A 23508-nucleotide genomic window follows, 5' to 3' on the forward strand; every position below is an offset into this window, starting at 1 on the left:
TTGCTTAGGGGTCCAAGTACCTTGCATAGTCATGTTGCACAACTGCTATAAAGGAAAACAAAATCATACCCAGGAGCTACATTACACCTCTTACTGGAGGCGGACGAGTGGACTAAAAAAAGAGGGATCAGCTTCTGAAATGCCAAACCCTCTGCTGGTTGGGTATGCTTGCCCTGCACTATCGTTTAACATAGAGTTAAAAAAAAGGTTAGATCTGTTTGGGTTGGAGGAGGGATTTCTTTGAGTGTGTGATACACCCTAGTCTGAAGTTTGGCCACAGCTGTTAGTGTGTGCTAGGCATTGCTGCCTGCTGCTGCCCTTGATCAGACAGTTGTCGCGGTACGGGAATTTATGAATGCAGAGTCTACCGTGATTTGTCACCCCAACTGACAGGCACTACCTCAGAGTTGCTGAGGTGCTTTGTGGATGGGTGGCACAATACACCAAGGCACCCGTAGTTTGTATTGCTAACTGTAAGCATTTTGATTGCAATTAAGGATAATTTCAAATTCTTAATAATGTCTAAAATTTAGAGAAAAGCTTGGAGCACCTAAAGTTAGACATAATGCACTGTGTTATTGGATGGATGAAGTGTTGTGGTGTGGTGTGGGTCCCTGTGTTCTTGGGACATGCTTATTCATGCTAGGTTGTTGAAACCATGATAGTTTACGAAGGTTTAGCCACAAAATGTTATGAGTAATAGGACAGCAGAGATCTGGACTAACATATGTTCAGCTTAATATGTGTAGGAGCAGGCGTGTTATGTAATTTATAAGCATAGGGGAACAGTTCACACGTGTTGTCATGCAGTGCTATACTCAAGGACTAGAGGAAATTACAGGGCAGCAGGCCTATGAACAAACTGTGGGTTACAGAATCTAGTCGGAAGAGTTAAATGAGGTTTACCTATAAAATCAAGTTATGATAATATTTCTAATTAGAATATTTCTTGCCTTCAGATTAATTAGTTTACCAAGTTGTCAAGTTTCTATGGTGTCTTTTATAGTATCAGTAACTTGGATACAAATAGACACAGGTCTTTGTCATCCTACAGTCTCGGTTGAGATCATGTAACTTGTGCTTTTTGGGTCATCATAGTCTTGGTAGAGTATCAAGGATATACCATTCTCCAATTTCTCATGGTCAGACTAGGTCTCCTTTCCTGTTGTATGCGAGATCCTCACTTTATTTAAGACTCTGATATTCAGGTGGGAAAGAACCAAAATTTCAGCATCCTCTTAAACTCCAGGTGACTTAGTCATATGGAATTCAGATGAGAGGGAGGTCCCTACTGTAAAAAAGACGGACAGCAGATGTCCTACTACTTTCAGGCCACTTTGTTATGGAGCTGTAGTTTTTTTTTAAAAATTTGGCACATGTTAGGGTGTTTTGGCAGTAAATTTGATGGGACTGTTTATCGAGTACGGATTGGAGGCTTTATAGCAATTTATCTTATTTGAGAGCTTAAAGTCATATGGTTTATCCATTTGAGGATTATCTGGGTATCTTCTCCTTAGTTGTAGCAAGTAATTTCAAGAAGTTGCAAGTGGTTTGATATTGAACTGAATGTAGGAAGCTGGCTCTGTGTATACTATACCAAAGTAAGGTATAGTGTGCACAGAGTCCAGTGGATCCCCAAAGGTAGGGAGAGGCTAAAGTAGATAATACCGTACTCTCTATCTGTGGTAGTGTGGGTGAGCAGTAAGGCTTTATGAGAGGGTAGTGTTAAGTATTTATTGTACACACGCAGGCAAAAAATGATTTCACACACTCAAAGTCTGAACTCTGACCAATTTGTTTTGTATAAAAATATTTAGTTGTATTTTAGTTCTAGAACCAAGCCAGGCCTGGTACTGGTAAGTGCGATAGTACTTGGCAAGAATAATGCAGTTACATACAGTTTGAATGCTGTTGAATGCAATTGGAACGGTTACAAGTAAGTCACTTCTTCATAAACAGTTGGAATTACTTTTCAGTTACTATTGATATTACTTTGTAAGTTATTTTTCAGATTAATTTTTAAGTTACTTTTACTACTGTGTGATATGCCTAGATATCACACTGGGACATTACATCGATAAAAGGTGAGTAAGTCAGTTTTTGCAAGTATACAGTTTAAGGTTTCATACAATTTTCCAAATCCATACTTAGAACATTTTTCACACAAAAGAAGTCAATGCAATCCTATGGGAGGAAATTAAGTTATCGGTTTACAGGAAAGGACGTAGTATTGGGAGTTGGTTTTCTGTGGTTAGAACAAGGGTTCCCCCAGGGTCAAGGATGCACTCTGAAAGCACCCTTAGTGGCACTAGGGTGGCCAGGTGCAGAGTGCTGAGGCTATTGGTTATCCAATGGGGGATAGGGAGCCTCTGGTTGGTGGCTGCTCATGAGCAGGCCACATAGTTGTGGGAGCAAATCTCCTGGACTTAAGCTCAGGGTAAAGGGGTATCCGAGTTAGCACACAAAGTGCATCCACAGCAGCACAGGGGTGGCCGGATGCAGGGTGCTGTTTTGGCGTCGGGCGCCTTGTTAAATTCAATGGGGAATTCTCTGATTTTAACACACACTGCAGGGTCAGGCACAAAGATTTTCTGGAGGCGTCCACCGGTTGAAGAGGTAGGTTGGGCTGTTGTGGGATGCCGTGACACCGCCGGTTGGGCCACCCAAGGTTGTGGGGTGTCGTGTGCAGGGGTGTCTTTTGGAGTCTGGTTTTCCTCACCGGCTCCAGTCCCGTTGATCCTCCAGAAAGGGGAGACTTGAGGCAGGTCAGGGATCCCCAGGTCAGGGTCACCAGGGAGACCTCCGTGTGGTGTTGGGCCACTCGAACTCGGGCAGAGCATGTCGTTTGCAGAGTGGTGCACACTCGTGGATTTGCCAGAGTCTGTTGGTCAGCAAATTCAAGGGTCATAAGAGACAACATCTGCTTGGGGAAGGCAGGGCAGGACTGCCAGGCTCTGGGGGGGGCTGCTGGCTGCAGGACACACCGGGATCTCGCTGGAGCAAGTCGAGGTGGGGACAGGCCAGTAGGGCTTGGGCCAAGTTAGTTGGTGTCCTCATTGTCTTCTTTCAGCATGGCTCTTCGGTCCTTCTTGTATCTTCTTGTCGGAGGAGGCAAGGTTCAAGGTTGCCCCTAAATACTCAATTTAGGGGTGTTTCAGGCAGATAAAGGTTGGGACCAATGGGTCACTTCCTTGGGGTGGGTACACCCCCTATTATGCCACTCTCCACCGGAGCCTCACTCTGGTTGGTTGGCTGGGTCCCCCCCCCCCCACCATCTTCACGATGGTGGGGACAGAGCTGTGCTTCGCCTTGCCTTCCCCACCAGAAGGGTGGGGTTGGCAAAGGTGGGCCCACCTCTCCTCTTGTTTTCCCGCGGATTCTTTCTCCCAAAGTGGGGGTCAGAACCGGTGGAGCTAGTTGCTGGGAACAGCAAAGGGCTGGGTCAGCTTACAAAGGCGGCAAGCTTTTGAAGCTTCCCCTTTGTGGACCCTGCCCATCCTGGGGAGGAGGCTTGGCACCTCTCCCCAGGATGTGCTTTGTTTCAGGACTCCGAGAGCGGCAGGATCTCGACAGAGGGGTCTAGAAACATGTCTGGTGGTGACAGCTGGCGAGCAGCCACTCAGCCAGGACACTAGAGTCAGGTCGTTTTTGAGGGGGCATCTCTAAGATGCCCTCTACGTGCATTTCTTATTAAATCCCACAATGAAACTCCCATACCATATACTCTTTAGGCATTACTGCACTTACAAAATATAAGAATGGACTTGGATACTGTAGGGGTACAGGGCTCATGCACCTGTACTCTCAGCAGTGGCATAGTGCACCAAGCTAGAGGAGTGGCTGAACAATGCCATAGGAAGTGGGTTGTTGGCATGGCACACAGGGATGAGTAAAAGACACTATGATGGATGGAATGCAGAACAAATCAAAACATTCACCGCCAGTCAAGAGATATGGGTTAAATCCATTCTTTTGCTCACCATGCCACCCCAGTTTTGACCTGGCCATATGCAAATCAGTCTTGACCCTGTGCCTCATGGGAACAGTCCAGTCCGAACTTCCCAGCCAGGTCCTCCCTGGACCAGAAACAAGCATCCTAGGACCGGCTTCGGTGTTTCACCCCTCATCAGCTAGGAGAGCTTGAATCCAGTAGAACATTGAGCCTGGGACCCATGTCTAGGCATACCCGGCGCACTTAGGGCAAGGAAGCAAAAAAGACACAATTGATGGACGGAATGCAGAACAAATCAAAACGCTCAACCCAGTTAAGAGATCGGGGTTAAATTAATCATTATTTTGCTCACATGCTATACCAGGATGCTTGTTTCCAGTCATGGAAGGACCTGGCCTGGTAGTTCGGGCTGGACTGTTCCCATACAGAACAAGGTCAAGACTGATTTGCATGTGGCTGGGTTTAAACTGGAATGGCATGGAGAGCAAAATAACTATGGATTTAGGCCCAGATCTCTGCACTGGGGTGAACGTTTGACATTAAATCAGCATTATGTCCATCAATTGGTCTGTTTACACAGGGATGTGTGCCATGTCGACTCTTCACTTTGTTCTCCACCAAAACACTCAGCCGGCAATGGCAGTGTGCGTGTAAAGGTACAGAGCATCAATAAGTGCTGCAGCCCTTAGAGGCCTTCCCTGGTCACAGTGCCCTTGGCACGTATGGTACCTTTTACAAGGGACTTGCATGTGGCCAGAGAGTTGCCAATCTGAGGGTGCAATAGAACAGATTTAGGGAAAGAACATAGCCTCGGAGTACCTGGTTGGCAGGAAACCAGGGCACACTTAGTCAAAGAGCATCAACATCAGGCAAAAAGCGGGGAGCAACCATGCAAAAAGGGGCACTTTCCTACACTGAACCAGTGAGATAATTGATCCATGTGGAATTCTTGCCTGGATGCTGTATTTGTTTGGAGAGAATGGGCAAAATGAGATGATGCTTGAACTGTTAAGATAGAAGTCAATGCAGTTCAGTAGATTTGCTTTTATACTACTATCATTGAGTTTGCTCATAAAGGTTTTGCAGTGTATGGTGTTGAACCTTGCTGACAAGGGACGCATAGTTACTCCATCTTGATCTACTGAGCTTTTTAGGTCGTACCAAATGGAGATCAGAGCTTAGTTGGTGCCTCTTTGCTGGTCACATAAGGATTTTTCCTCCCGGAAATTTCAAATTTGGAAGAAAACAACAGCCATAACTATCAGTTTTTTAAGGAATGCCCTGTTAGCGAAAGGACTGTAGTGTTTGGTGTCTGTTTGCCGCATGTTGATTTGTAGGCATATGTATGATGTGTTGAGTTCCGATGAAAACATGCCTGTAGTTAGAGATTTAAGATATTGAGTGTTGGGATTGCAGTTAATGTAGAGAGCAAACTTGTCTTGAATATAAGTGGAGGGCACGAATCTGAGCGTGGGGTGGCTTGGAGACTCAATCTCACTAGCTCATGAAATTCTGTAAGAGTGCAGTGATAAAAAGAGGGTGGGCATATTTGTCTCCAATGACCTCTATTTATGGGGTGGTTTATAGGGAATGGTTCTTCCTTTGGTAGTTATGCAGATATTGCTTTGGCAACAAGGCAATCAGCTATTTGGATGCAGAAACTGGCGTTAATGCTATTGTACATTCTGGATTGTGTAATTCAACTAGAATCTTGCATAAGTCTTCTGAAAAACATTTGCCCATGGACATTGTGTTTGAGTAATAGGTTTACGTAGCTTTTTGGATGTATGATTTGTACATCCTGTTGAGTAGTTTTAGATAAGGTGTGTTATGTAGGTTGTTGGATTAATACCAGACCAATGGAAGAGTGTATATTTATGCTTTTATCAGTTTTGTTTAATCATTCATCCAACAGCTGCTAAATTTCCTTAATTGGTATCTTGACATTCTTAAGGGGATAATTTGCTCGAAGGTAATGTTCATCCAGTCATAAAGCTTTCCACCAGAATTTATTAGGCCCAGGTTTGAGTTTATTTTTGTAAGGTTTGCCTCAAGAGAATTCAGAGAGTTTGTTCAACTATCTGTGTTTTGTTGCATTAAGATAGTGTTGGCTCAAGGTTTAATTAGATTATTCTGGTTAACTGAAATGAGAAGATGATTGTTCCAGGTGATCGGTTGTATCTCTTATGCTTAAAAACCTCTGGATTGCAGAAGACAGCACCCAGTGTTTTTCTAGGTCTTTGAATCAAAGCAGAGGAGACATGGGCAAGTGAGACCAGATAGCCCAAAGGTGACACTATTGGGCTTTAGGCATTTTCGGTATTCAAACTAAATGTTAAGGTCTATGAGTACACAAGTTCGTGTAGTTGATGGAAAGGACGGATATAGTGTCTAGAAAGATATCTGCAAATACTTCATTAGTTGATGAAGCATAGAAGTAGGAATGTGCACGATAATGCTGGGTTAGAATTGAATCTTGCCAGTATAAATTTGCATCCTGATATTCTTATATCTTCCATTTTGGTGATACTTTAATATTACTGCAAGCCCATTTTTGTTTTGGGGTTCTGGATGAAACACTGACACCTTGGAATTGCGTGGTGGAGTTCTGGAGCCATATCAACTCGCCAGGTATCAGAAATATAATCTATTTTTTGGTCAGATATGAGGTCATGTGTTTGGATAACAATTCGCACTGATGAACAAGCAGGTTAAGTGGGAGGCAAGATGTGAGATTTGGAGGGGAACTGGTAAGCGCATGATTCATATTTGAATGTGTTCCGATTGGACTGGTCCATGATATCACCGGCCTGATCTAACAGAGTTAGCAATGATATGATAGTTGTTCCCTTAATATGGGAATGCAATGGTTTGTTCTATTGGGACCATTAATTGGGCTACTCTTGTATTGTCTACTAATGCTGTACACAAGTTGGCATGACCTTTTGGAGTGAATACAAAAGAAGCAAAAGTGTCAACTGAATGAGATGAATGGTCTCTTTGATTCACTCATATGTGGATGGTGTGTGTCCATATTTGGGGCTAGAGGGTGGGTAGCCACCTTGAGACTTCTGAAACCTACAATAAACAAAAGGCCTCTGAGTTTCTGTAAATTGTGGATGCAAGTGTTAGTTTTGGTGTAGTATGCTGTTTTGTAAGTGAGCTGGATATCAGCCATTGAATGTCTCACTGTTTTCAGACCAGTTAGCACAGTCGCAGAGCCTTCGCTTTCAAGAGGGCTGAGGATTCAATTATATATCTTGAGGTAAAGATCACTCCTGAGGTGGAAAAGATAGTGGGAATGAATTATGCCCCACTTTAGGGAAGTTAAAAAAAAATAATAAAAAAATAAAAAGACACCCACATATGGCATATGAAGGGGTTTTCATGCCTAGCAAAACACACAAGATGATGGACGGAATGTTGCACATTGGCAAAACATTCACCCCAATCACAGATCTGGGTTTAATCCATCGTTATTTTGCTCACCACGCCACCCCAGTTCAGACATGGCCATATGCAAATCAGTCTTGACCCTGTGCCTCATGGGAACAGTCCAGCCCGAACTGCCAAGCCATGTCTTCCCTGGACCGGAATCAAGCGTCCTAGGACTGGTTTCGGGGCTTCTCCCATCTTCAGCCAGGATAGCTTGACTCCAGTGGCGTAGTGAGCACGGGACCCACGTCTGGCCATACCCTTGCCACATAGGGCGAACAGCAAAACACACAAGATAGACGGAATGTTGCACATAGCCAAAGTTTTTGCATTTGTCACCCCGAGTGGGAAGGGTATGTCCAGATGTGGGTCCCGTGCTCTTCATGCCACTGGAATCAAGCTATCCTGGCTGAAGAGGGGTGAAACCCAGAAACGGGTCCTAGGATACTTGTTTCCAGTCCGGGAGGACCTGGCTTGGCAGTTCGGGCTGGACTGTACCCATGAGGCACAGGGGCAAGAATGAATTGCATATGGCTGGGTTAAAACTGGAACGGCATGATGAGCAAAAAAATGATGGATTTAGGCCCAGATTTCTGTACCGGGGTGAATGTATGACATTGTTCTGCATTCTGTCCATCAACTGTTGTTTTTGCAGTTTTCATGCCTAGGCCAGCTGTCCACGATATCATGGAAGATGTTGAGAATGACTTGGCAAAACAATCTGAACCCCCAGAAGTAGCTCTCAGGCAGCAAAAGCTGCGCTACGTGGTCGACTGTATAAGAGAAGAACAATGGAGTTTTCTCAATCATTCTGCAGGAATCCCATATGGTAAGTTTTATGGTAGGACAAGTGTCACAGGGGGCAGGGTATATACATGCATGCCCAATTAATGAGCTAATGTAGAAGCTTGGAACCAGGAGTCCAACAAAATGAGGTTGCCCACATTTCTGGTGCAGGATGCAAGGCATTATGTTGGGGAAGGTCAAGGGCTGTGTCACGGTAGGAGAGCTTTTCGCCGAAGAAGACACTGGATCTTCTGAGACACTAAAAGCAATCTATTACCTATGTGGAACCAAAAGATATTGGTACTACCAAATTATACACTGGGTAATGCAGCAGTCTATCAGGCCTCCGGTGTCCTGACAACTCACTTAATTTGAGAAACGGATATGAAGTATGAACGATAGGCAGCTTATTTCAGAGCTCTACAAAATATTAGTGAATGACCAAAGTTTTCGTGGTACCCAGGTAGAGCTAATATTATATGAAAAATGGACTGTTCTATTGAACTAGACCTGTACCACCACTGGGAACAATTTGTGGGGATGGAGAAGATTACAGGGTCACGGCAAGGGAGAGATGACACACTTAAGTCAGACTGGATGCCTGTCTTAGGACACTTATTTTCAGAATTTAAGGAGCTCTTGTGTCCCAATAATTGCAGATCCTTAGATTAATCCCGACATATGACACATCGAAAGCAAAGAAAGTATGGAAACCAAAATTTAGTAGGGAAGCGTAGTAAAAAGTTGATGAACTCAACAGCTTTATTAGCTGATTACACACAGATGAGATATAGGGTGGGCTGAAACGTGGGGTGGCAGGATTATTTGATTCATGTGATGCATCTCTAAGGGTGTGTGGCAACCAAAGGCTTTGTGTTGCTTCTTGATCATTGATGTGTAGTCTGCTAGCTAATGTCTAAATTCAATTTAAAAAAAAAAAGATAATCATAAAGGTGAGCACTGTGCAAGAATTATAAAGCTGGAGTTAACAATGAATGCATGTTTTGATGCGTTAAATTGGTCGATTCTGGGGTGTGAAGGGGAAGTGGAGGTAAACGGCTATAATACATTAGTGATGGTTACGGTGTTGCAGACTACTTGCAACAGGGAATGTGAGGGGGGATGATCCTTGGTGGAGTTCAACACAATTGTGATGTTAGAAAGTGGGTCTGAGGTGGAGGGGGTTGCTAATCGATGTATGGGATGGATTGTGTTAGAAGGGGGCTGTAGGAGGATGACAGAAGTGGTCTCTGATTGAAAGGCTATGACAGAAGTAGTAGAAGAGACTGACAAGTTACTAGTGGGATGGAGAAAGGGGGAGGGCACCTGAACAAGAGCTGACCTAGGTGGTGGTAGGAAAGGGAGAGGAAACGCGTCAATTGGTTATGAGAGTATGAGCTAGTAAATGAATGGGAGGGAGGAAAGTTGGGGCAGAATAAAAAGAGGAGTTTGAGAAAGCAGGAGAGCAAGTCCGACAAGTAAAATAGCTTAGAAAGAAATGGGTTTCAGAAGTCAGAAAAGCAGGTGTAGTCGGTAAGGTGCAAGAGTTGAAGGAAGGATAAAATGATGGGTGACTATAATAGCATGGTGGGATATTGTGGAGTTGAGGGTGTTATGATGTATAGTATGGGATGGGAATTTGGCAGTACGGCAGAGTCTGAAAATTGAAACATTATGATCTTAAGTGATCCAAGGGTTGTGCTCAAGAGCCACTATCCCCGAAGCAGGAAATTATGGACAATGTCCAGGGGCAACGATTTCCTAGAAGGAAGCTATGAACGTTATCGAGCAACAACTTTTCCAAGCAGGTAGCTATGGGTTGTACTCAGGAGCACCTATTCCCCTACCAGTAACTTCTGTCTAGGTGGTATAGTAGAGAGAACATTACTGATACAAGTTGTGTGTTCAATGAATGGACATAGAGTTGTCTAAGGCCTTTCCATGCCACAAAAGGCCCAAAGAGGCACTGCCCTTAACCTGTTGCCATTTATCTAGACACCCAGACTAGATCATTCTGCCCCTGATCGCTCTGTGCCACTCGATTCAGGATATGGCCCAGCTGCTGTCCACGCTTTTGATTTTGCCAATACGTGTTGAATTTAAGTGAAAAGCAATGGCAAAGCTAATAGCGTCCCCTGGCCATTGTGAGTGAAAAAAAAAAAATCTGACAAAACCACAGAGCATGCACATGCATAGAAGCCATACTGTAATGTTTATTTTATAAATTTAGAAAAACCCCCACTGGAAATGCCAGTAGGTCAGGGCCCAGTATTAAAGGCAATAACTACTGACTTTACCACTGCTTGTTCTCAGGTAGCTATGATGTAATCCAACTAATTAATTGTGAATGCAAAGTACACTGAAAGTAGTTTGATGCATAGCACGCAACAGTACTACTCGTCAAGTACTGGCGGTTTTGTTGTCCCGTTCAAGTCTCATTTATTTATTGCTATAAGAAATGCAAATATAAACTGCATGCACATCCTATACTAGCACAAACACAACAACTGTATTGTATAAAATGCAAAACTTGCAGGTCTTGACACACAAGCCCTTGAGACTCAAGCAAAACAATTAAAAATAGCTCACAGATGCAAATTGCATAGTCTTCATTCAACTCATATGAAAAACAATGCATTAAACGCTAAATGTATAATTTTTCTTACATTTGTGCTTAAATACTGCTTCCGTATCTTTTCTTGGAATGGGCAAAGTTTGGTAATTTGAAATCTTTCCAAGTTGGTTTTCATTTTAATAACCTGCGAAAACAACAAAGATGATAAACTGGGGTTAATGCCTGTAGATATTCATATTCCAGATGAAAACCCTAAACGATCAGGACAAAGATTAATGCATGTCACACTGCTTCTCCATTACTGCATACACCCTCGCTTTCTTGTCAGAAGTAAGATCTCAGAATTCATGTTAACCTTTTTAACTCAAATATTTGGCATACCCAACCTGTTTGGTTTCCATGATAGTTATACCACTAGTAATCTTCAACTTCTGAAGGAGGAACAGAAGAGATTAGTAATCTATTTTATTTTTTATTTACTCAATCGATCAAAAATATGATCATTCACAGCTTAAAATACAGTACAAAATCAATATACCATTAAAAAATGCGGCAGGATAAAAACCATTAAAAGTGATTTATATAATACATAAAAAAATATTCTACATTTTCCATAAAAATGTAGCCTGCGTCTGAACAGAATACCACTGAATCTGGTTGGAATTATATTACCAGTGCTACAACACAGGAACAGTTTGCCCATTTTTGACCTTTTCCAGCATGCAAACATTAAAAACCTCGAAACAGCAAATACCAACCAGCTTGTGGTATCGGACTTAAATATACGCATGGCTTCCAAAGGACAATTAAAAGATAAAATGCGACATACAGGGGCCAGCCAAGTTTTCCTAAGTTCAGCGTAAAAGGAACAGCAGAAGAAAAAGTGCTCAGTGGTTTCAGGTGAAATATGGCACAAAGGACACAATGAATTAACAGACCGGTTTACCCATGAACTCTTCAATGTATTCAAAGGAAGGGTTGCGTATCTAAACTGGACATACAAAGCTCGATCCTGAGGCGGTTCAATATCATCCAGAAACCCTTCAAACGCAAATACGCAGTTAAAAAGTTCTCCTATTAGGCCATTAATGTAGAGGATAAACAATGTGGGAGCAAAAACGCATCCCTGGTGAACGCCCTTCTGAACAGCTATGGTGTTTGTCAGGGTGCCCTCAGTATTCCACATGACCCTGGTGAAGGTACCTTGGTGTAACCTAACCAAGAGTCTGAGCAAATAAGCCGGTATACCCAATGAGCTCAGTGCTAGCCAAAGTTGGGACCGGTCGATGGAATCGAAGGCGGTCTTTAGGTCCACGAACACTACATATAGGTGACCTCCTCTAATTGGGACTTCTTTCCAGATTAACAAGAGAAACCTTGGTACTGGTTGCGGCCCTGAATCCTGCCTGTAGATTTAACAGAACATTGTTGTCCTCTATCCAGTTTTGGATTCTAGTCAAGATGATTTTGCAAAAATATTTTGCGTTACATCAATAAGACTGATGGGCCTATAGTTCCCCGGCAACCCTTTGTCGCCCTTTGTGGATAGGGATAATCTCAGCACCCCGCCAGGTCTCCGGAATTGCACCCCCCTTCAAAATAGTATTGTAAACCCTTTGGAGCAACGGACCCCAGACAGACGGTTCAAACTGGTCTCCCGGAAGCTTGTCCAGACCCGGTCTTTACCACTCAGCAGGAACTTAATGGCCATAATTGTTTCCGCAAGAGTGATATTTTCAACATCAGCTACTACCTGTACACAAGGATTAAAACTTAATGCTGGAGCGGGCAACGGCCCTTGATCTGCAAGCAATGCCCCAAAGTAATCTTCCCATATGTGGGGCTGAATATGAAAGTCAGTTTGTGCTATCAGATTCTATGATCCCTTTTGCCAGTAGATGCCAGAAATATTGACTATTCTTGTTTTTTGCAGCTTCTAAAAGCAGTTGCCAAGTTTCAAACTCCCAGTCCCGTTTTGCTTTGTTTTGGGCTAGTTTATATAACCTTCTGCCATTAATGATATCCACATGGGATTTTGTTTTTACCATCACCATTAGCTCGTTCCTAACCGTTTTACAAGCATCACTGAACAAGGGTGTTATTTGCTGCTTAACTCCGTTACTTTGTTTATAAAAAAAAAAAAAAAAGGTTTTAAACTTGTAGTTAATTCATGTAAAATACTCATAACAGCCCCTAACCCAATTGTGGGGATACTTAGATCTTTAAGAGACTGCTCCACCACAGAATATATTTGGGGGAAGAGAGTTTGAGTTGGCTAAAATCATTGGCCATTTGACTGTCCTATTGTTGTTATTTGTGATGACCTGTGCAGACTCAGACCTAGAGTGCCTACACTGGGTAACTAGTCCGGATATTGTAAGCACCAAAGCGTTATGATCACTATCTTCCCTAGGAATAATGGCACTATCTTGGACTAGTGACCACAGATCTAAGTCAACAAGGATATAATCAATCCGAGTTTTTGATGCCCCCTTCTTAAAAGTATGACCTGCTACTCTATCAGAGTCTGTTCTGCCATTACAGGCTCGAACACCATAGGCGATAGTAAACGATAGTACTTGTTGCCCAAGCCTTGTAGTTTTCTTAATGGGTGGAATCTGAAGTTTTGCAACCCCCTAGCCTCATCCCCCTCAAGGATGAGATCCTGTATGTAATTCACCGGTTCAAAAGTTGTATTAAAATCACCGACAACAACCAACAGGCGATTTCTCGTGATCGAATCAAGGTAGTTGGCCAACGATGTTTATGTCCCCGAGAGTCTATGTGGGCTGTGGAACCGATTGTATATATTAAAGAGTAGAATGTTTTCGGACCTCTTACCTAGGGACAGTTTTAAACCAAGTAGCTCAGGACAACCAAGATGCAGGACCTTTACTTTACAGAAAAGTGAATTTTTGACCCATATCAGGAGGCCACCTGCTGGGCGACCAACAGGAGGCTGTATCGCTTTGTTACTATATGTGGTGAAGACAACCCAATGGACACACCCTACTGCCCATGTTTCCTGTAGTATACAGAAATGAATAAAAAAATCTATTTATAAACAGTAGGAAGGGACACCATTGAAAATCCATTTTAAGGGGGAATCATTGCTGTCGCCAAGTAACTTTCTTCATTGTATTGACATTCATAATTTAAAATTAAATTAAATACCAAAGATAGAAAGCAATAATTAAACAGACCTTCTGAAGGACTGGTTCTGAGTGACTCACTTCTGTATTCAGCGACACATCTGAATCTAGTCAATAGCTGTTGCTGAAACTAATGAGACCTCCACAAAGATGACTGCAACTAAATTTGCATCTGGTCTTCCATGGCATGAGCCCTGGGTGTTCTTGTAACACAATGTAGTAAAGAGTTCAACAATCTGGAGAAGCATTCTTGGAAACCTACTATTTTGAAGGCCGTACCTCTATTTGATCTCAACCATCAAAATGCCTCCCAACTCCACTACCTTGGGATTCAATTTTTTAATGGTTATACAAAACCAAGAAAGGGAGATTCAAATTAGAAGGGGCTGAACACCGTGCACGAAATAACTGTATTCAGGTCTAGTTTTCAAATATAAACGAATTTGAAGCATTAAGATGATACCTTATTAAATTCAATATTTGAGATTTTGTTTATCCAACACACACTCTAGTTCCCATCCCTTTGTTTCCAAACCACTTTAGACAAGCCACCATGTAAAATGAAATTAGACCTCATCCTAACCCTCACCCCGTAGGGGATATCAAATGCACTCACAATTGTGGCTTAAAGGGCTTCAGGGGTGCTGGCACGTTCCAGACCTTTCAGAACGAGATACAATAGCCCGAAGAACGCTGAAACATTACATGCCATCTTGTGATCATTTTCGGATTAGTTTGGTGATTGGGGTATCAACATCTCTTACATTTTTACTATTCTTCCTCAGTTGGCTGATGGTGGACTGCTCGCTCGCACTCTTACAGGTTAGTAATCTCAGCAGACTAATTTAAGATTGTAAGATCCCCTGTGGGAGAACATCCATTAGTTTTCAAGTTCAGTAAGGGTATTAGAATGCCTAATTCATCAATGTTAACATTGTTTTAAGGTTTTTGAAGGATTGACTGGCCAATGAGGGCCTGTCCAGAATATACATTACTTGTAAAGTTGGCAATGCTACTTTGTTTACTTTCTTTCACAAGTGTGTCAGAAGTATAGACTCTGGATTTAACAGAGTATTTACTCAGTTTGCAGTTTCTATCACTAATGCTAGATAGAATAAAAGTAGTACTAGACGAGTTAAACACCCCATTGTCCCACCAATCCTAAACTGTTTGTGGTGCAGTCTTTGATAGCATTTGAATGTAGCCCAAAAGAATGTTGCGGTTAAAGGGAGGTCAATTGTTTATTTTCTTCAAAAAGCCTTATAATCCAGTCTCCAGTTTAGTAAGGGCCAAATGGATTATGGCAGAGGCAGGCATCAACATCTTCAAGTTTTGAGCCATTCCACTTAAAATGCCATGGCTTCAAAATATTTCCTTTTACGATCTAGATTAGAAGGCTTCCCAAGAACAGCATAATGGGATTCTGAATTTCACTTCACAAGTTCCGACTGCCAGCCTACTGAGTATGTCGCATCCTTGGAATTCAATCAGTTTCAAAGCCGCATAATACCAACTCTGTTCCTGCCACAAAATAGAAAACTTCCAATCTATTACAAACCGCAATTTTCAGTTCTATTACAGAGAAAGAGGTTGAGAAAATTCAACCCCAACTATTATTATTTACATCTGCTCATCATTTCAAGTCACTGTTATTGAGAAATTGTTTAAATCTTTATGATTCTGCTCATCTTTTCACTTCACGCCACCAAATGGATTTAACAAGCATTTGTTGATACCTTTGATTAATAATAACAGATTTCTGTTTTGGGACATTAACAGAAACAGGTATAATGCCTTGTGGTCTTGCTAGATGCAATGAAATAAGCCAGAATAATGAAGACACATTAGGATAAAACGCTGATGGGAATTAAAGTTCAGATTGGTGACTTAATTGTTTCAGGCTGCTGCTCCTCCTTGCTTTCGAGTCATTAATAAAAGACAAGTGCTCTTTCATGAAGAACATTTATCCTTCCTGCCTCCTTTGGTAACTTTGATATAAACAGCTTGATTGTAAGATGAACAATTCTGCTAAGGCTACTCTCCCTTGATGCTGCCTGTTACACACTTGTAGCCTGAAACTTCAGATTCATGCTCCTTGTGTCTCTGGTAGTTCAAATGCATCTCTAAGAATAAAGCAGCAGGACAACTTTTCCAGGTCTAGGACATGAAATGAAAGGTCTGACAAAATCATCTGTAGGATCTTTATGCAGAGTTTTTGCTACTGAGGTTGATGGGGAAAGCAGTGGCCAGGAGTCAGGAAACCGTGAAAGGGTACTCAGGAACAGGACTGATTTGACAAGCAGCTCGATGGAGAAATAGGATCACAGTGAAATACACGCAACGAGATCAGATCCTGTAGCATTCTATTCCTTGCACCATAGTGCATGAATACACTTGTTGCTTTGTCAGAAAGAAAAAACGTATTTCTAGGTCTGCACTTTTTTATACACGACTATGAGACACTACAACAGGGTCCCTTCTACTGACTAGCACACCTCAAGGTCAAGGCCGGTCTAATCAGCGCTCCCCTGACTAGGCATCCCTGCTTTGTTGTAACATGGACACAACAGGCAAGGAATTTCAACACCATTGCCCATGCTGTAACCTTTCATACCCAATGCTCTTTCCGAAGATACTGTATCTTAAGGGCTCCCTCTTCTACCAGACTCATTTAGAAGAAGCAATTTTGGATAGTTTATTGTAACAATCAACGTATTTCAACCAAGCAAGAGAACAGGGCAGAGTGGTATCTGCTAAGGTCAATCAAATAGGAGATTCAAATCAATTAATATTCTGGAATTTAATGATTTACTTTCTTAAAAAGGGTAGGCCAGAATGAAAAAACATATATGTGATATAAGCCTTTAATTTTATTTCACATGGACAGCATACTGACAGAACCACCAAGTAAGCAGGTCACACATTCTTAAAGCACTGGCTTTCCATGTTGCCTGGCCTTACCCTGACTAAGGGTGTAGGTAGACACAATTTGTTTGGAAATATATGGGCTGATTTGTGCTAATTCTGTACTCACTAAGTGAGAGCAAATGACAGCAGGTGAGCGCATAAAAGGACAATTTTCATTTATCCTCTATTAAATATGCATACGTTTCAGCATGGCTCTTGAATTTTTGAGGGTTCTGTGTGCCTGACATGCGGAGTTGAAATGACAAGCATGGAGGGTTCATGTTTAATATACTGACTTTTAAAAAAGCATCTTCACAGAAATGTATAACAAATATTCCACCAACGATGAAATCGCTCACCTCAAACATGATATTCCGCACCAACCAAATACATGTGCCCTATTAACACTATCAATTGCTAATCATTAAAAGTATCTAAAGTTTGCATTACATTTTATCTATCACCTACATGAGAGGACAGATAATGAATGCATAAATTGAACTTTTATTTGCTTCAAGCTTTGTGCACACAACACAACTAAAAATGGTAATAAGCTTCTCTTCACTATCAACCAGTACACTGTTCCAACAATTAATTATTCAAGTGTGCCACTCCCCTCTAAACCACTAGCCTGTGTTTTTTTCAGCAGAGTAAATGTCTGTGTAGGAAACACTGAACTGAATAATGAAGCTGCACAGAAGGTCCAAAATTTGCCCCAACAGTTCAAAACCAAACAGACTATCCTATGAACGGCAGACCGTTGTCATGTTCTCTTACACTAGATATGAAAAAGTGTGTTAACAAAACTAAACGCAAAAAAGTGATTCAATATTGTGTGCAAATAGTACATAAACTCAAGCTATAAACGTGTTAATACGGTTGCAAAATTCAGAGAAACAACTGAGTGACTCAATAAGTCTTTCAATAAAAAATAAAAAAAACACATCAGTGGGATCAGCTCAAGTACCTTTTTGATATTTAATTATTCTCCAGTATGACAAGTGAATCATGGATTAAAGACTTACAAAGTCACCTTACCTTTTCTTCTAGGAATGGAGTATTAACTGGAAAGCAGGACCAGAAGTGTCGAAGTAACTCTCCCACTGCTACATACAGATGTTTAAGTTCAGACTGAATTTCATTTGGGACCATTTCTGCAGAAATAAAAACATGGGCCTTTAAACCAATGCCTGCCTCACAACCCCATTAAAAGTACAGAGGGCACCCAAAGCACAGAGCACTTAAATGGAGATCACTTTAACTGTTAGCTGTATTGGCTTACCTAATGGCAGCATGTTGGGTACGTCGATACCTCGTGGTACAAATCATATGCCACAGTCCAGAAAAAACTAGCTAAACTGACAAAAGGAAGAAATGGAAATGGAAAAGGTGTTTCTGTGGAAAGTCAACCAAAACATACAGTGGGACAGAAAAGCTAGAGGCGAGAGGACTATATTTGGCAAATAAAGCAAACTGGAACGAGCATCTTCATTGATTCTTCTACAGTGTGGCTTTTTTAGATTCTCAAACTTGATAGGTGATAATTTTCAAACGGAAAAGACCGCAGGAAAGGCTGCACCACACAAGAAAACAAGCTTTAAGAAAGGCCATGGCACAGATGTGTTAGACCATGGTTTATCTCTCAAAATCTCACCTTGCAAAATGCAACAAATTATATATTTCCACTGTGGAGCGTACTGCAATGCCCCCTGGCAATTACCTGCAATTATAAGAATTATTCCAACGGGCAATGGAGCCTTAAAGAATGGGTACTGGAACAAAAAAACAAACTGGCAGAGCAATGCTATTTTACAGGTTCCCTGATCATGGTCCAAACAAATGCTAAGAATATTCTGTGTTTCAATTAAAGTGGGTGAGTTTGTTTGATGAGTAGGATTTAGGAACAGAATAAGACACAGGATATTCTCCTTCTACACCTGGTCCCACGCCTCTGACCGAAGGAAAGACTTCAGATGTATTGCAGGTATACATACACACAGATTCTGACACAGTTCAATTAGCAAGAGGTATGTTAGGCCATTTGCCGTTCTTGGGGACATTAAGATCCCACAAAAATGACAACATAGAATGGTGACTAAATACATGGTATTCAACTGATCAGAGTGCGGTGAATTAGGCAAAAAATTGTCATAGACGTCTATTTCAAGGAAGACATAGGATCAGTAACCTGCCGATCCTAAATACGGGAAGCATATAAACCAGTAATTAGGGACCACCTGATATGGATATTAACAGGGAAGGAGAAATAACTATATAAACAGAGAAAAGGAGAAGGATTTCCTCCATTTGGACGGGTTTGAAGCTAGGGATCCAAATGAGAAAAGATAAAGGCAAATATAAACTCAACGAGAAATATTTAGAAAACAACTCACCAATGAGGCAAGAGCACAATACTTTAACACTCAGATAGGACTATAAAGGACCGGGAACAAGTCAGAGAAACTACTAGCATGATGAAGTAAAGAAGACAGAATGGAAAATCTGTAAGATGAAGAGACAGGGAGAAACCCAGGTACAGGGAGACCAAGAGTTGGCAGATGCGTTTGTAGATTATTTTAGGGCCATCTAGATCAAAATTTTCCTTTAGAATTGAGAAAATAAAAATATTTGTATTTGACAATGTGGCACCACGACTGACAACAGAACAAAAGACTGAACTGGTGAAAGAGAACCACAGAAGAAGTAGGACCGGCAATAATGAAACTACAATCAGGCACGGCTCTTGGATCGAACATTCTACCTATTGAGTTCTTGTAGAATCAAATACCAATTATGGATATGTTTATTGTAACGTGAGAAGAATCTGTGTTAACCAAAGACTTAAGAATAGTAAAAATCCACAAAAAGAGTAGAGGGAGAGAACTCAGTTTGTCCTAACATCCAATCTCCCTATTGTCAGTCAATTCACTTTATTCAATACTTATATAATAAGATCATAAAAGTACAAATGTAAAGAATAAAAGCATCCATCCTAATACAAAATTTTAGGAGCTCAATTAAGAACATCCATTAAAAACATACAGCACATTCATGATTACCATGCAATCAGCTAGTCTTCCAGTGAAAAGATAAAAATATACAGTATAAAAAAACCATTAAAATAAATAAATAAATAAAATACAGTTCATTCTTGGGTATTGTACAATCGCCTGTCTTCCATGAAAGAGATAGGAAAGACGCCATGGAATAACAAACAAGGGCCCTGTGTAAAATCATATTTATGCATGAGAGGCATTTGATTGAGAGGAAACACCATCACAGGGACAGAACGGGAGATCATGAATAGAGAAAATTGCCAAAGAATGAGCCAACATACAAGGGATAAAATTCAGTCGAAACCTAAGTAAAAAAAATAAAATCTGTGGAGTGGGTTTGTCACTGTAAGTATGGGGGTGTCCCTCCCTGGGCAATCGGTCCCCCTAAACAGGATTTTACTGATGATTTTAAATAGTTTTCAATCTTTCGTTTGCCCTTTGTTTGAGAAAACGGGTGTTGATCTCCCGCTTTGAAATGTTATAGCAATCGTTTGGTGAAACAAATAAATGCTCTAAACCAACCGAAGAAAGACTTTTGATATATGTAATCCATGGAATCCAGTGAACATGTTCCAGAGAGAAAAAGTATTCTATTAACTTTTGGGTGAAGTTGACTGATTCTCTTCTCCAGATAGAATTTCACAAAATGATTGGAGCCAGGCTAATTATATCATTCATTAATGTATGGAACATCCATTTCTGCGTGACAAATTTTGAGCAACTCATGGGGTTGGCCTACTTGTTTTTTACAGAAAGTGTACTACATGATCTGGAGAGCTGAGGAGTTAGAATAACCCCAGATGCCTGTCGCATAAGTTGCTACCGAAACAGATTTGTCAGTGTAAACTTTAACCATATCAATGGGTTTCGCTCCCAGTTTTTTTAATGAAAGAGTATAGGGCAATAATGCTTTTTTCTAGCGATAAGGCCCTTGTGCTAATCATATTGGACCTAGTTAGTGGTCTGTCAAAGGTCACCCCTAGGTAAGAGAAGATGTCAGTTTGAGCTACTTTCTGGCCTGCTATATAAAAACTTGGAACCTTGCAGCCAGTAGTTAAAATGAAGGACTTAGCCTCGTTGGTTTTTAGAGCCAAATAACTTTTGTAGGGATAGGCCCGTGCAGGCTATTAACACAGCATTATCTGCGTAAAGGAGAATTGGGGAGCGTACATTGTTAATCTTGGGAACATCTGGGGTTGAGTCTGACAGGGGAGCTTAAATCCCAATGGTATAGATGGGAAAAAAATAATGGGGCGAGTACACAACCCTGTCGGATGCCCTTTTAATTGGAAACGACCTGGTGCACTCTCCTTGCCTCCCATAGCGGATACAGGCTGAGGAATAAAGCTGCCTGGTAAAGAGGCTAAATGCCTCATCGATACCCATTTCTTTCATAATCCTTCATAGATGGTGATGTGCAACGCAGTCAAATGCTGCAGATAAGTCCATAAATACAAGTATAGCTTGCCCTGCTTGGCTTGAGTATACGTGGCAATTAACAGACAGATTGAGGCACTGATCCTGGGTGCCCATCCCCCCCTTTAAAACCATATTGGACAGGGATCAAGACGTCATTGCCAGTGGCCCATTCCTCTAGTCTGTTCAATAAATAAAACCCGACCCATAAGCTTGTCAGTGCTATCCAGGAGTGAAATTGGTCTGTAATTTTTGGCCTTGGACTAATCTCCTTTCTTGTGGATGGGGATTAAGATGGATTTCGTCCATGAGTCTGGAGGACCCACACTAGGGTCTGTGTTAAAAACATTTGTCAACGCCGGTCCCCATAGATCCAGGTGCTCAGTGAAAAAATCTACCGTAGTACCATCAGGGCCAAGGGCTCTATTGCTGGAGCAAAGGATTTTAAGGGCCTCTCATCACATGATGATTAAAAGTGAAGAGAGGTTTTGTAGGGGAAGGTGGCTGCCCGATGTATAGTCACTCCCTCAGCTTTTGGGTCCAATATTAAGGAAAAGTATGCAACCCAAGATTCCTCATCCACGTGGCAATCCAGACTCGGGCCAGTGGATGGTTTGAGGAAGGGAGCGTTGATAACTCTCCAGAAGTCCCTGGTATTAGTTGAGATGGCAGCTAGGTGCAATTGTTCCCATGCTTCTTCCTTTAGGGTTTCAATTCTGGTCTTCCTGGCCTCTTTATACCGGAGACCGAGAAGCTTGACTAATTCCATGTCTCTAGGCTTAGCTCCAAGAGCCTGATGTAAAGCTGATAGGGAATAAGTACAAGCATGAGCAAACCATCTAGGACCTGATTTGGCGGTAGGATTTTTTCTAATTAGGAGGTTTTTAATCTCAGATAATATCTATTCAGAGGCCGTGGTTACCTGGGTAGAATAGGATTCCGGTTCTAGGCAGGTCATAATGTCGTTTTACCTATTTGCAACCACGACAGGAACGATGTATGCTGTGTCTATTGTAGCCCATTTAAGGATAATCCCATTATTCTGTACTATCGTGGGTTTGACATGCCTCTACTGCCAAGAATGGATTCCTACCCATTCCAGCTTACTGGTAATGGCAGCGTGATCACTAAAGGTATAAGACTTAATTTCAACAATGCAAATGGATTTTTTAAGAGGGTTCGAAATTAATAAAGTCAATAGATGAGCCCTGGGTAGATGTGCCAAATATGTTTTGTAGCGTATCTGAGGTTTAGTCAATAGGATTCTGAATCTCTAGATTAATGAAAAGGAATCTATTCAGAACATCTCCATAGGGGTTAGGTGTGAAATGGAATAACGTCTCACCATCCTCATCGGTTATGCCACATGCTACTAAATTTGAAAAATTACAACAGTGCACATTAAGATCACCCACAGGATATTCAGGATCTGTTTTAGAGTATTAAAAAGTACATTAATTTCCCCTTCCAACTGGTCAACAACCTTAGTCATATCGCGGGTGAAGTTATTTTTTTTAGAAATTAATTAAGAGGACTGTGTTACCACCTGGGCCTTTTAAATGTAGTAGGTGATAGTAAGGGGAAACATATGACAAAACTTCCAGACTGAAGGTGTTTTTCAACAAGGTAAGAGTCCCTCCCCTGGCACTACCTGATTTAGATGGAAGGGGGCGGTGTGGAAAGAGCAGTAACCATCTAGATTATTTGGCCTGGTTTTCCATGTTTCTTGGAAACAGATCAGGTCATAGATGGTGACAATTTAGCCAATCAGGGTCTGACAATTTGGAGCTAAATCCGGCAATATTCCAGGTAATTAATTTAGCGTGATCGGTCTGATCTCATAAAGTAATCGTGGCTTGGGGCTTTCGGATCCTGAAATGATGCAGCTTTGAACAGTAGTGGGAGTCCTGTTCATTCTCGGTCAGTCACAGCCCTCTAAGTCTGTTAGTAAATTAAATCGGTTGTGGGTAGGAAAGTCAATAAAGGGTTGTCCAAAGGAAGGGATTGGGGCTCAGGGTTGGGGAGACAGAGGGGCCACAGGACCTTGTCCCCAGGGAATGGTCCTAACCCGTTTGTAAAAAAAAGCCCAGAAATAGCGAAAACATTTGGGTGTGCATGGATGGCCCTGTCGGAAGTCAATTAAAAAGTTTGACCCAGTTGGTGCAAGTTGAATTTAACCACCGCACAGTCCCTCCCCCCCCCCCAATGGATTTATTTGAGTCCCCCATC

The 23508-nt window shown here is 41.7% G+C and overlaps 1 protein-coding gene across 4 annotated transcripts in view; it reads right to left on the minus strand.

The window, feature by feature from the left end:
* GTF2H1 (general transcription factor IIH subunit 1) overlaps window positions 1-23508 on the minus strand; it is a 412621-nt gene that overhangs the window by 57385 nt on the left and 331728 nt on the right. For all 4 annotated transcript variants that reach the window (XM_085648057.1, XM_085648055.1, XM_085648058.1 and 1 more), the window contains exons 13-14: window positions 17846-17961; window positions 10840-10932 (exon numbers count right to left, since the gene is read on the minus strand). In XM_085648057.1, coding sequence (XP_085504183.1) covers window positions 10840-10932; window positions 17846-17961 — 209 coding nt within the window. The remainder of the gene's footprint in view (window positions 1-10839; window positions 10933-17845; window positions 17962-23508) is intronic.

This window comes from Triturus cristatus, chromosome 3_2 (assembly GCF_964204655.1).
Source record: "Triturus cristatus chromosome 3_2, aTriCri1.1, whole genome shotgun sequence".
NCBI classification, from domain to species: Eukaryota; Metazoa; Chordata; class Amphibia; order Caudata; family Salamandridae; genus Triturus; species Triturus cristatus.